We start from the raw sequence: 14,824 nt of genomic DNA, 5'->3' as shown, positions 1-14,824 counted from the left end.
ACCAAGGACGTAGGAGTACGTCTTGTCCATTCCCGGCCCCCCACCGCTAGCTGGAGGGGAGCCGGTGCCCGATGCCTGCTGAAATCATTCAGCAGGCATCGCGGCATATCGCCCAGGGGGGTCATTATGCCCCCCCATGTCGGCGATGGCCGCAGATCGCTGGACAATTCAGTCCAGCGATCTGCGGCGATTCCGGGTCAATCGGGTCTCCAGTGACCCGGTGACCCGGAATTACTGACTGATCGGGGCCGTCAGAGACGGTCCCGAACAGCCATAGCCAGCAGGGGTGAGGTGGCACTGGTGCCACCTCACGATCGCCCTGATTCGTCGGCCGGTTTACCAGCCGACCAATCAGGGCGCCTGCTGCGGGTGTCACTCCCGCAACCCGCTCCGCCCCTCTTCCGGAGGACGTGAGCGGGAAGAAGACCCCGGGGTCAATGTTGAGATCGGGGCCCAAGGAGCAGCGGCGGCGGCGAGGGACTGACCTGTGTCCCGGAGCAGCAGCAGGAGGTGACAGGAGTGACAGCCTCCTGCTGTTGCTTAGCAACAGCTCCCAGCATGCAAAAAGGGCATGCTGGGAGCTGTAGTTATGCAACAGCAGGAGGCAGACCACCACAACTCCCAGCATTCCCTTATGGGCATGCTGGGACTTATAGTTTTGCAACAGCTGGAGGCACATTTTTTCTATGGAAAAGTGTACCTTCAGCTGTTGTATAACTACAACTCCCAGCTTGCACAATCAGCTAAAGTGCATGCTGGGAGTTGTAGTGGTGCATCTGCTGGTTGCATAACTACAACTCCCAGCATGCCCGTTGGCTGTCGGTGACTGCTGAGAGTTGTAGTTTTGCAATAGCTGAAGGCACACTGAGTTAAGTAGCAAACCAGTGTGTCTCCAGCTGTTGCATAACTGCAATCCCCAGCATCCCCAGCCAAAGCAGTATGCCTCCAGCTGTTGCATAACTACAAGACCCAGCATGCCCTTTTACTGTCCGTACATGCTGGGGGTTGTAGCTTTTGCAACAGCTGAAGGCACACTGGTTGCAAAACACTAAGTTTGTTACCAAACTCGGTGTTTCACAACCAGTGTGCCTCCAGCTGTTGCAAAACTACAACTCCCAGCATGCACTGATAGACCGTACATGCTGGGAGTTGTAGTTTTACAACAGCTGGATGTTTCTCCCCACCAATGTGAATGTACAGGGTACACTTACATGGGCGGAGGCTTACAGTAAGTATCCGGCAGCAAGTTTGAGCTGCGGCAAATTTTCTGCCGCAGCTCAAACTGCCAGCGAGAAACTACTGTGAACCCCCGCCCGTGCGACTGTACCCTAAAAACTACAAGACCCAGCATGCCCTTCCACTGTCCGTACATGCTGGGGGTTGTAGCTTTTGCAACAGCTGAAGGCACACTGGTTGCAAAACACTGAGTTTGTTACCAAACTCGGTGTTTCACAACCAGTGTGCCTCCAGCTGTTGCAAAACTACAACTCCCAACATGCACTGATAGACCGTACATGCTGGGAGTTGTAGTTTTGCAACGGCTGGATGTTTCTCCCCACCAATGTGAACGTACAGGGTACACTTACATGGGCGGAGGTTTACAGTAAGTATTCGGCAGCAAGTTTGAGCTGCGGCAAATTTTCTGCCGCAGCTCAAACTGCCAGCGAGAAACTACTGTGAACCCCCGCCCGTGCGACTGTACCCTAAAAATACTACACTATACTAAAAAAAAAAGTAAAAAACACTACATATACACATACCCCTACACAGCCCCCTCCCCAATAAAAATGAAAAACGTCTGGTGCGCCACTGTTTCCAAAACGGAGCCTCCAGCTGTTGCAAAACAACTACTCCCAGTATTGCCAGATAGCCACTGACTGTCTAGGCATGCTGGGAGTTTTACAACAGCTGGAGGCACCCTGTTTGGGAATCACTGGCATAGAATACCCCTATGTCCACCCCTATGCAAGTCCCTAATTTAGGCCTCAAATGCGCATGGCGCTCTCACTTTGGAGCCCTGTCGTATTTCAAGGCAACAGTTTAGGGCCACATATGGGGTATCGCCGTACTCGGGAGAAATTTTGTTACAAATTTTGGGGGGTATTTTCTGTTATTACCCTTTTTAAAAATGTAAATTTTTTGGGAAAACAAGCATTTTAGGTTAAAAATTTTTTTTTTTTTTAACATATGCAAAAGTCGTGAAACACCTGTGGGGTATAAAGGTTCACATTACCCCTTGTTATGTTCCCCGAGGGGTCTAGTTTCCAAAATGGTATGCCATGTGTTTTTTTTTTTTTGCTGTTCTGGCATCATAGGGGCTTCCTAGATGCGCCATGCCCCCAGAGCAAAATTTGCTTTCAAAAAGCCAAATGTGACTCCTTCTCTTCTGAGACCTGTAGTGCGCCAGCAGAGCACTTTTCACCCCCATATGGGGTGCTTTCTGAATCGGGAGTAATTGAGCTTCAAATTTTGGGGGGTATTTTCTGCTATTACCCTTTTTAAAAATGTAAACATTTTGGGAAACCAAGCATTTTAGGTAAAAAATATATTTTTTTTTTACATATGCAAAAGTCGTGAAACACCTGTAGGGTGTTAAGGTTCACATTACCCCTTGTTACGTTCCCCGAGGGGTCTAGTTTCCAAAATGGTATGCCATGTGTTTTTTTTTTTTTTTTTGCTGTTCTGGCACCATAGGGGCTTCCTAAAGGTGACATGCCCCCCAAAAACCATTTGTCGCTCCTTCCCTTCTGAGCCCTCTACTGCGCCCGCTGAACAATTAACATAGACATATTAGGTATGTGCTTACTCGAGAGAAATTGGGTTTCAAATACAAGTAAAAATTTTCTCCTTTTTACCCCTTGCAAAAATAAAAAAATTGGGTCTACAAGAACATGCGAGTGTAAAAAAAGATTTGGAATTTTCTCCTTCACTTTGCTGCTATTCCTGTGAAACACCTAAAGGGTAAATACAGTTACTGAATGTCATTTTGAATACTTTGGGGGTGTAGTTTTTATAATGGGGTCTTTTATGGGGTATTTCTAATATGAAGACCCTTCAAATCCACTTCAAAACTGAACTGGTCCCTGAAAAATAGTGAGTTTGAAAATTTTGTGAAAAAATTTCAAAATTGCTGCAGAACTTTGAAGCCCTCTGATGTCTTCCAAAAGTAAAAACCGATCAATTTTATGAGGCAAACATAAAGTAGACATATTGTATATGTGAACCAAAAAAAAATTATTTTGAATACCCATTTTCCTTACAAGCAGAGAGCTTCAAAGTTAGAAAAATGCAAAATTTTCATTTTTTCATCAAATTTGGGGATTTTTCACCAAAACAGGATGCAAGTTACCATAAAATTTTTACCACTAAGTTAAAGTAGAATATGTCACGAAAAAACAATCTCGGAATCAGAATGATAACTAAAAGCATTCCAGAGTTATTAATGTTTAAAGTGACAGTGGTCAGATTTGCAAAAAACGCTCTGGTCCTTAAGGTGTAAAATGGCCTGGTCCTTAAGGGGTTAATTGATGATATATTTTTTTAGTTCGGACATTTCCACATGCGGCAATACCACATATGTTTATTTTTATTCACGCAGTTTTTTTGGGGGGGAAAAGGGGGGTGATTCTTACTTTTATTAGGGAATGGGTTAAATGATCTTTATTAACTTTTTTCACCAATTTTTTTTTTTCAATGTTATAGCCCCTTCTAGTGGCAATAACACTGCACACACTGATCTTCTACACGGATAACTGCCATGCATTAACTATATTTTAGGCTTGGAGCAATCAATCGCCGATCAGACGCATCGGAGGCAGGTAACGGACCCTCCGCTCACATTCTAGCTGATTGGGACATAGCAATTTCACCGCAATGGTCCCGATCAGCCCGACTGAGCTACTGTGAGTGCATTTTTGTTACTTTAGACAGGACATTAGGAGCAGTATAGTTCCCCCACATTAGGTGCAGTATAGTTCCCCCACATTAGGTGCAGTATAATCCCCCCACATTAGGTGCAGTATAGTTCCCCCCACATTAGGTGCAGTATAGTTCCCCCACATTAGATGCAGTATAGTTCCCCCACATTAGGTGCAGTATAACTCCCCACATTAGGTGCAGTATAGTTCCCCCACATTAGGTGCAGTATAGTTCCCCCACATTAGGTGCAGTATAGTTCCCCCACATTAGGTGCAGTATAGTTCCCCCACATTAGGTGCAGTATAGTTCCCCCACATTAGGTGTAGTATAGTTCCCCCACATTAGGTGCAGTATGTTCCCCCACAGACATACAGCCTCCAGCCATACAGTGTAAGGCCGGAGGCTGTATGCCTGTGTACTGCCCCACTTCAGTGCTCCGACCATCGCTGCTGACGTGCCGAAGCTGACGTGCCGCTGGTAACACTTACCAAGCTGGCCAGCGCACGTCCTCGTCGCTGCTCTGCTGCTCCCGGCGGCCCCTGCATTTTTAAAGTAAACACGGGGCCGGATAAATGTCCTCAGCAGGCAGCATGTAGGGGCTGGTCAGAGGTGATAACATCACTCAGGGGGCTGAAGCTCAGAGACAAGACCCAGAGGATGATGTGTCGTCTCGGCAAACAATTTATGATAACACTATATTAGTAATTTATATCTTTTGGGGGTAATAGTTGTATTTTAAAACCATTTTCCAATACTAGAATACCCCTTTAAGGGATAGAAAATGGCAAATACAGTTAAAATTTTTTATTTCATACAACTCCAACAGAAAAAAATGTTGGCACGGTCAATTAGATGCTGAATGTATGGAGCTGATCTCCCCAAGAAACATCACTGTTCTGCCATATGGATAAGTCCTAAGAGCTGGCTATTAATGCATTAGAGGTGGATAGTATTTTCTTTTTCATAGCCGTGTCAGTTCTTCATGATGTCTAAACAAATGACAGGAGCTCATTTATCAGGCAAGTCACAGTAGGAGGTCAGAATAATCCAAGAAGTAGTAGAGTTAACAGATGCAAGAAACCTCTGGATGAATAAAGATAGTTCCACATGAGGAGCAGCTAACTGAACCATATACTGACTGCTGGTGTTAATAGTTATATGGTAGTGTGTGACAATAAGGAGGAATGCTGTCTGTCTGAAAATGTGTAAAGTTAACAATAATATAAGTATGTCCTTTATAAGATATGTTTTGTGATATATGTGGGCATGTGAGTATTTGTTTTACCTAAATCTAATCAGAATCTATTGGATGACGTGACATGAAGACTGCTGTATACCTACACAACCCATCTAACTGAAGGAAGTTGGAGCATTCTTGCCTGAAAAATAGCAAAAACCTTGTGTCTTGATGTGCCAAGGTAATAAGAGACATGATCCCAAGACATTCACATACGTAATTTCAGCAAACAGTGACTCCACAAAGCACTGACCTTCAGGGGGTGAATACTTATGCACATTAAGGCTATGTTCACACAGCGTAAAATTTGTCCTTAAAGCGTTACTGTCATTAGTAAGAAAATGTAAAAAAAATGCTTCAATTAGTGTAATAATGTGCCCCAAGACCTGTATGCATAATAAAATGCATATGTGTTAATATGTAAAATCCCTTTTGATGGTAGCCGGAGGGCCTACTTCTCCTTCTGTGCTGGCTGCGGCGCTGAGAATGATAAAGCCTGGCAGGACCAGGCTTTATCAATCGAGCGCAGAGCACACAAATAAATGTGGTTCTATGGAACCACATTGATCTGTATGAGGAATCTAATGATTCCTCCTAAAAGTCCACTAAGTGGACTAAAAGTGTAAAAAAAAAAAGTTTAAAAAAGTAAAAAAAACACACATTGACCGCTTCCTCATTAAAAGTTTAACCCCCCCCCTTTCCAAGTTCCATATAAAAACATAATAAAAATGAACAAACGTTAATTAAACCACACGGTCAATGGCGTGTACGTAAAAATACCAAAGTCCAAAATTGTGTATTTTTGGTCCTTTAGTATACTTTAAAAAAAAATTTTAAAAACCAATCAAAAAGTCCCATCAAAACAAAAATGGTACTGATGAAAACTTCAGATCATGATGCAAAAAATTAGCCCTCATACCGCCCCATATATGGAAAAATAAAAAAGTTATCGGGGTCAGAGGCAGAAATTTTAAATCTAGTAATTTTCGTGCATAAAGTTATCATTTTTTAACAGAAGTGAAACAAAATCAAACCTATATAAATAGGGTATCATTTTAATCGTATGGACCTACAGAATAAAGAAAAAGTGTCACTTTTATCGATAAGTGCACTACGTAGAAACGAAAGCCCCCAAAAGTTACAAAATGTTGTGTTTTTTTTTTCAATTTAGCCCCACAAATATTTTTTTTTTCTGTTTTTTCAGTAGATTTTGTGGTAAAATTATTGATGTAATTACAAAGTAAAATTGGTGGCACAAAAAAAAAGCCCTTATATGAGTTTGTAGGTGGAAAATTTAAAGCGTTATGATTTTTAGAGCGTGAGGAGGAAAAAACGAAAGTGCAAAAATGAAAAAACCTTAAGAGGTTAAAGGAGATCTCCAGTCTTGAAAAACGTACCCCCTATCCTAAGGTCTCTCTACACTTCTCTCAGAGGCTGGGAGTGTTTCCCCTTGAGTATGATGAGCTGCTCTCCTCCTCCCTCCCGGTCATGAGGTCTGCACAAACATGTTTACTATTGCAAACCATATTGGCTGAATGCATGCTCTATATAACTCTAAAGCAGCCATGCATGCTCTATATAACTAATGCAGCCCTGTGAAACTATATGGTGCAAGGGCAGAAGAAAAACCTGCCAAAAAACTACATTTTCACAGCTTGTGACCAAAGTGCATGCTTTTTATAACCCTAAAGCAGCCATGTGGAACATATATGGTGCACATACACAAGAAATAAATTCATAAAATGACCAAAGAGAAACCATTTTGCATATACATAATAGTTTAGCACCTTGTATTGCTTGTAACTGTGCATGTGAATGCTTCTCCTGAAGAGGCTGCAAGCTGTCTGGATCTTGTCTGTGCTCTTAAGAACAGCATGGAAACAACCACACCTCCCTTCCCCTCCCCTCACAGATTTTGGTACTTTTTAAAAAAGTACCAAAAAGGCAGAATTTTCTGGGTTCATTTGCAAAAGAGACCCTCTAGTGGCCATTTTTTAAAACCTGTTTTTCACATCTTTAACAATCACATTTTTTAATGAGGTATATTAGAAAAAATGCTAAGTTTTTAAACCCTTAATGACCAAGGATGTGTATACACGTCTTTGTGCCGTTAACGGGGTATGGTGCGGGCTTGAGTCGGCGCGCCATACCCGGCCAGCCGCGCCATACCGGCCAGCCCTCAGCTGATTCTTGTAGGTGAGGGCCGGCATTAATAGCCGACATGTGGCGATCACTGCGGGCGGCTATTAACCTTTTAGATCATCGCTGTCAAAGCTGCCAGCGGCATCTAAAGGAACCTGTAAAAGCTCTCTGGTGGTCTAGTGGGGTGGATCGCGATCGCTCTGCAGGGGGACGATCCACTGCTGAGGTAGCCGGAGGGCCTACTTCTCCTTCTGTGCTGGCTGCGGCGCTGAGAATGATAAAGCCTGGCAGGACCAGGCTTTATCAATCGAGCGCAGAGCACACAAATAAATGTGGTTCTATGGAACCACATTGATCTGTATGAGGAATCTAATGATTCCTCCTAAAAGTCCACTAAGTGGACTAAAAGTGTAAAAAAAAAAAGTTTAAAAAAGTAAAAAAAACACACATTGACCGCTTCCTCATTAAAAGTTTAACCCCCCCCCCCCCTTTCCAAGTTCCATATAAAAACATAATAAAAATGAACAAACGTTAATTAAACCACACGGTCAATGGCGTGTACGTAAAAATACCAAAGTCCAAAATTGTGTATTTTTGGTCCTTTAGTATACTTTAAAAAAAAAAATTAAAAACCAATCAAAAAGTCCCATCAAAACAAAAATGGTACTGATGAAAACTTCAGATCATGATGCAAAAAATTAGCCCTCATACCGCCCCATATATGGAAAAATAAAAAAGTTATCGGGGTCAGAGGCAGAAATTTTAAATCTAGTAATTTTCGTGCATAAAGTTATCATTTTTTAACAGAAGTGAAACAAAATCAAACCTATATAAATAGGGTATCATTTTAATCGTATGGACCTACAGAATAAAGAAAAAGTGTCACTTTTATCGATAAGTGCACTACGTAGAAACGAAAGCCCCCAAAAGTTACAAAATGTTGTGGTTTTTTTTTCAATTTAGCCCCACAAATATTTTTTTTTTCTGTTTTTTCAGTAGATTTTGTGGTAAAATTATTGATGTAATTACAAAGTAAAATTGGTGGCACAAAAAAAAAGCCCTTATATGAGTTTGTAGGTGGAAAATTTAAAGCGTTATGATTTTTAGAGCGTGAGGAGGAAAAAACGAAAGTGCAAAAATGAAAAAACCTTAACAGGTTAAAGGAGATCTCCAGTCTTGAAAAACGTACCCCCTATCCTAAGGTCTCTCTACACTTCTCTCAGAGGCTGGGAGTGTTTCCCCTTGAGTATGATGAGCTGCTCTCCTCCTCCCTCCCGGTCATGAGGTCTGCACAAACATGTTTACTATTGCAAACCATATTGGCTGAATGCATGCTCTATATAACTCTAAAGCAGCCATGCATGCTCTATATAACTAATGCAGCCATGTGAAACTATATGGTGCAAGGGCAGAAGAAAAACCTGCCAAAAAACTACATTTTCACAGCTTGTGACCAAAGTGCATGCTTTTTATAACCCTAAAGCAGCCATGTGGAACATATATGGTGCACATACACAAGAAATAAATTCATAAAATGACCAAAGAGAAACCATTTTGCATATACATAATAGTTTAGCACCTTGTATTGCTTGTAACTGTGCATGTGAATGCTTCTCCTGAAGAGGCTGCAAGCTGTCTGGATCTTGTCTGTGCTCTTAAGAACAGCATGGAAACAACCACACCTCCCTTCCCCTCCCCTCACAGATTTTGGTACTTTTTAAAAAAGTACCAAAAAGGCAGAATTTTCTGGGTTCATTTGCAAAAGAGACCCCCTAGTGGCCATTTTTTAAAACCTGTTTTTCACATCTTTAACAATCACATTTTTTAATGAGGTATATTAGGAAAAATGCTAAGTTTTTAAACCCTTAATGACCAAGGATGTGTATACTATCCTAAGGTCTGACCGCTGGGACCCCTTGCAATCTCTCGTACGGGGCCCCGGCAGCTCGCGGGAAGGGATCGTGTCGACCACCGCACGAAGCGGCGGCTGACACGCCGCCTCAATACAACTCTATGGCAAAGCCGGAGTGCTGCCTTCGGCAATAGCACATAGAGCTGTATTGAGGGGGCATGTCGGCTACCGCTTCGTGCTGTGTCAACACGCGCTCTCTGGCCAGCGAGCCGGGCCCCGTACAGGAGATCGCGAGGGGCCCCAGCGGTCGGACCCCCAGCGATCTGAAACTTATCTCCTATCCTTAGGATAGGGGATACGTTTTTCAGGACTGGACTACTCCTTTAAGAAAGTATTAAATGGAAAAAAAATGTTTCTAACTACAGTAACTCTTTAAATTAAATTTTACAAATTATTTTTTTTCATATATATGGCTGGAGCAGAGTTCTATGTCATTAATTTGCTGCAACTATTGTTGACTGACTCCTGTTTCCTGCTTTTTCCAGTGACATGCGGACTCCATAAAAACTGCCCCCTCAGCCAGTCACTTGCTGACGGAGATCGGGTTATGTGAGTCCCTTCATATTTACACCACCTCCAGCTATTTATATATGCTTCATTACAGGACGGTAAATTTGCAAGATATCACAGTACCAGCAATGTGAATAACATTGTAAAGTGTTCGCCTCACTTGGCTCCGGCAGCAGGATACATTTATACTTCCCTACTTCCCAGGCAATCTTGTGGCCCAAAAATTACCCCTGAAAACCAAAGAGGGAGGGGGGCCCAATCTACAAAATAAACTGGACCAGAGGTGAATATATGAAAAAGTCTTTATTAGTAGTCTTCATTAGTGCTAATAAAGATTCTTTCATATATTACTCATTATTTGGGTGTGCACCTCTTTAGTGCTCCATCTTTCTTGTGGTGTATACAAGAAATGATCAGACGGATTCCCGAAACGCTGATGCTGAAGGCTCTATGCAAATCTATGGCACATCTGGCATCAGAGTTCCAGGAATCTGTCTGATCATGAGTCTCAGGGAAAGATTTAGGCCACGAGATTGCCTGGGAAAATGAAATGTATCCTGCCACCTGAGACTAACGATTTAAAGTGGACCTGCCAGTTGGTTTTACGCGTGGTGTATATGCTGCGTATTAAATGCTGCAGGAAATCTGCTGGCAGCAGGGATTACGCAGCGTATTTGGTGGGTGGGGCTTCCGTGTTCTTGACGTCACACCACGCCCTCTCCATCCATGTTTATCGGAGTGGGCAAGACGGCTAGTACACAGCTGTCACGCCCCCTCTGATTGACATGGAGGGGGCGTGGTGTGAAGTCACAAACACGGAAGCAAGCTTCTGTTTTCGGAATGCCAAATTGCCGCCCCTTCAGGCTATGTTAACACTATCTGGAGATCTTCCTGGTCAGAAATGATGGTCGGAAATTCCATGTAAGTGGTCGCCACATATGTGAATAAGGGGCTAGTTACTGACCATGCCTAGTACCAGGGAAGGAATAGAGTAGGAGTTGGTGGTTTGGTCTGGGGGCACAGCTATGGACAAGGTCTCAGTATAGAGTACATGTCTAGGCACTGCCCATGGTGCCAACATTTATTACTCTCAGCCTATCATGTTATTCCAGCACAGATTTTTGCTTGGTGGAGGGCACTGCTTTGAACCATGTACACCATCTTGTATCAGGCGGCATTCACAGTTTTAAAAAAATGGATGGTGACATAATGTGGTGTACTACATGGAACCAAAATTTCAGGACACTTCCTGGCTATATACGTTTATTTAGTGGAACTCCATAGCATGTTCGGCTACACTACTGAGTCTAGCTGTACAGTGTCCATTTTAGGACATCGTCAGTCATCAGACGTAACTCCATCCTCCATCAGGTGAAACGGCGTCTCGCCTCCTCCCTCGGACTGATCACCATCAGTCGCAACTTTGTCCTCCCTCAGGTGAAACGGCATCCCGCCTCCTCCCTCACACCAATCGCCTTCCTCCTTCAGCCACAACTCTATCCTCCCTCATCCAAAACTCCGTCGTCCAAAACGCCGTCATGCCTCAGATGATTCTCCCTCAGACGCAACTTCCTGCCGCATAGCAGAGCCGACGCTGCACATCATTGTATAGCAGAGTCGAAACTGTGAAATTTGCACGTGTACTACAGACACTACATGTGCTACAGAGTCTGTATAGCAGAGACGACACTGAATGGCATGTACAGCAGAACCAGTATAGCAGAGAGCCGACACTGACTCGGCTCTTCTACACGGCAGGAAAGTTTTTCGTCTGAGGGATGACGGAGTTTCGGATGAGAGACTTTAGGATGACAAAGGAGGGAGTTGAGGCTGACGCCTGACGAAGATTGGCCCGAGGGAGGAGGCTGGACGCCGTTTCACCTGACGGAGGACGGAGTTACGGCTGACGATGTCCTAAAATGGACACCGTACAGCTGAATAAGTGCAAAAAAAACCGAAATGCGCTTCATAAGACGAAGGCAACTATTGCCTACACTGGGTCTGCTTTTTGCTGATATATGTTTCATGTGAGGAATAAAATCTCAAGGTACACTACACTTTCATTCTATCCCTCAAAAAATGTGATCACAATATAGTCAGAAACCTAGGATAATACCCGCGGCAGAGAGCATTGCGCGGCATGTGAACCACGTGACCAGTTCTTCCAGGATCCTGAGGTGGGGAAACCTGTTCTGTCACTTCTCACAATACAGCTCTGTATACAGCCTCCCCCCTCCCATGTGACCCGGGATCACATGATCATGACGTCATCAAAGGTCCTTCACTCAAACAGGAACCAGCACCTACAGTTGCAATAATTGCGGAAATGGAGGTGAGAATTCTTGGAGCTGCGCTGTTCTGTTAGACGAAGTGTGATGTGTGTATATAGTGTATATAGGGTGTATAATGTGTACAATGGGCTGTATCCCTGGGGTGGTTGAAGCTGAGATATATGTAGACAGAATCCCCTATTCATCTCTGTCCTGGAGCAACTTCATATCCTGGTTCTCAGAGCTGAATGGTTTATTTGTGCTGTACTGTCCCATCCCCTACCATGTATGCTGAATGTCTTCCTGAGCTAATGTATCTAAGCTCATCATGTGTGATACTACACAGCACTACATCCCCTCCTGTATGATGATTGTCATTACTCATTGCTGGTGTATCTCAGATTATCTGGGTAGAGGACACATTACTCTAGAGCAGTGGTCTCCAACCTGCGGACCTCCAGATGTTGCAAAACTACAACTCCCAGCATGCCCGGACAGCCAACGGCTGTCCGGGCATGCTGGGAGTTGTAGTTTTGCAACATCTGGAGGTCCGCAGGTTGGAGACCACTGTCCTAGAGTGTTGAACCAGTGTATCTAAGCTCATCTGCTGTGATACTGTAGAAAAAGGACACACAGCACTACATCCCCTCTCAAATGATGATTGTATCTAAGCTTATGTGAGTAGAGTACACCTTACACTAGAGTGTTGAACCAGGGTATCTAAGCTCATCATGTGTGATACTGTATGAGGAGAGAACACAGCACTACATCCCCTCTCAAATGATGATTGTATCTAAGCTTATGTGAGTAGAGGACACCTTACACTAGAGTGTTGAACCAGGGTATCTAAGCTCATCATGTGTGATACTGTATGAGGAGAGAACACAGCACTACATCCCCTCTCAAATGATGATTGTATCTAAGCTTATGTGAGTAGAGTACACCTTACACTAGAGTGTTGAACCAGGGTATCTAAGCTCATCATGTGTGATACTGTATGAGGAGGGAACACAGCACTACATCCCCTCTCAAATGATGATTGTATCTAAGCTTATGTGAGTAGAGTACACCTTACACTAGAGTGTTGAACCAGGGTATCTAAGCTCATCATGTGTGATACTGTATGAGGAGGGAACACAGCACTACATCCCCTCTCAAATGACGATTATCATCAAGTGCTGCTTATCTGGGTAGAGTACATGTTACACTAGAGCAGTGTTTCCCAACCAGTGTACCTCCAGCTGTTGAAAAATTTCAACTTCCAGCATGCTGGGCATTGTAGTTTTGCAACAGCTGGAGGCACACAGGTTGGGAAACACTGCACTAGAGTGTTGAACCAGTGTATCTAAGCTTACGTGTTATACTCTATGAGGAGAGCACACAACATTTCGAATTGAGGGTAAGGTATGGTGCTAGTGTATTTACATTAGTAAGGATACAGTCTCACAGCACCATATTCCCTACCAAGTAATGTTTCATGAGTTACTTATTAAAAAGCAGTGCTGATGCAGTGTATCTAAGCCTGTCTTGTGTGATACAGTTGTACATTCCCTGGCATTTAATAAATAAGTAATGTCAGGGGTGTGGGGGAAAAAAAATCCACTTGTCCTGGTAGATAAAATAATTTCAACCAAAATAGTCTATAAATAAGGTCTTTATTAGTTTCTGCACTCCCCTCCCCCCTCTCAAATGAATGAATTATCAGCCGAAGCACGCTGTTCTGCTTCTCTCCCCCCGCCCCCCCAATGAATTATCAGCCCAGCACTGCGCTGTCCCCCACATCGGGGAACTAATCATATGTCACCCGCAAGCGCCGCTCTATTCGTCCTCCTGTGAGTTGCGGGCCGCCGGGACTGGAACTCTGTCCTGTACTACATATTCCTGTGCCCGGGCTGCAAAAATTAACAAAATAAACTTTAACTCCCCTTCCTACTTTTCCCCCGTTGCTCCGGTAACGGCCTCACGCTGGGGATCGGAATGTCACAGAGCCGTCAGCCTATCACCGGCCGCAGCGATGTCCCGCCTCGGTCGGGATGGTTAAAAGACAGCAATGCTCTAAAGGGTTAATAGCCAGCCACAGCGATTGCCGCATGCTGGGCTGTTAGCGGCAGAGCCGGCTACTGAAATCAGCCGGGGGTTGCCGAGTCAGGAGCCCGCTCCATACACCCTGAGCGCCGGAGTGAGGTGCAGACTTGCATGCCATGCAAGTCTGCATCCGCTTCTGCACCTCACACCACATTAAAAAAACATTTTTTAAAAGGGGAAGTCGGTCCGGCCCTGCTTGTCTGATACAGGGCTAAATCTATGAATAATTCACCTGCCCGCCACCTGGAACTACATGTCCCGGGCGTCTGGCGATAGGATTTCCACCTCCCTGGATGTTCTGTATGAAGCTGGTGTATCTAAGCCTATGTGCGCGACACCTCAATCTCTGTCTTGAAATGGTAATGAATTTCCTTGCAGTCTAGTCCTGATTTACAGATTAGTAAAGGCTCCTCTGGGCTGGAAGAAGCTTTAAGAAGACAGGAGTGTTCCAGCAACTATGTCATACAAGACATTTGTTGTTATTTATTTGTCCTCCGTGTGTCTCCTTTTTGTTTATAAACCAAGTTGCCGTGGGTAATGTCCACCTACAGCATTACCATTTAGTGGACTCGCATGCTTCTGCTGCGTAAATCCTGATTCTGGAGTCCGCAGAAAAAATAGACAAGGTCTATTCTTTCTTGTACACTAAAGACCAAACAAGTTATGACTTCAATAAAAAAAAATATCCTTTATAGAAATATATTAAAAATACACTATATCACTACGAGATTTTCATTCAAGTGCAGACAA

General features: G+C 43.8%; 1 protein-coding gene across 1 annotated transcript in view; it reads left to right on the top strand.

The window, feature by feature from the left end:
• Window positions 1–11,982: 11,982 nt before the first annotated feature.
• Window positions 11,983–14,824, top strand: part of GCC2 (GRIP and coiled-coil domain containing 2) — a 99,317-nt gene continuing 96,475 nt past the window's right edge. Inside the window, exon 1 of the mRNA XM_056556026.1 lies at window positions 11,983–12,051. Coding sequence (XP_056412001.1) covers window positions 12,046–12,051 — 6 coding nt within the window. The 5' untranslated portion in view covers window positions 11,983–12,045. The remainder of the gene's footprint in view (window positions 12,052–14,824) is intronic.

This window comes from Hyla sarda, chromosome 2, assembly GCF_029499605.1.
Source record: "Hyla sarda isolate aHylSar1 chromosome 2, aHylSar1.hap1, whole genome shotgun sequence".
NCBI classification, from domain to species: Eukaryota; Metazoa; Chordata; class Amphibia; order Anura; family Hylidae; genus Hyla; species Hyla sarda.
This window is presented reverse-complemented; position numbering and strand designations above follow the sequence as displayed.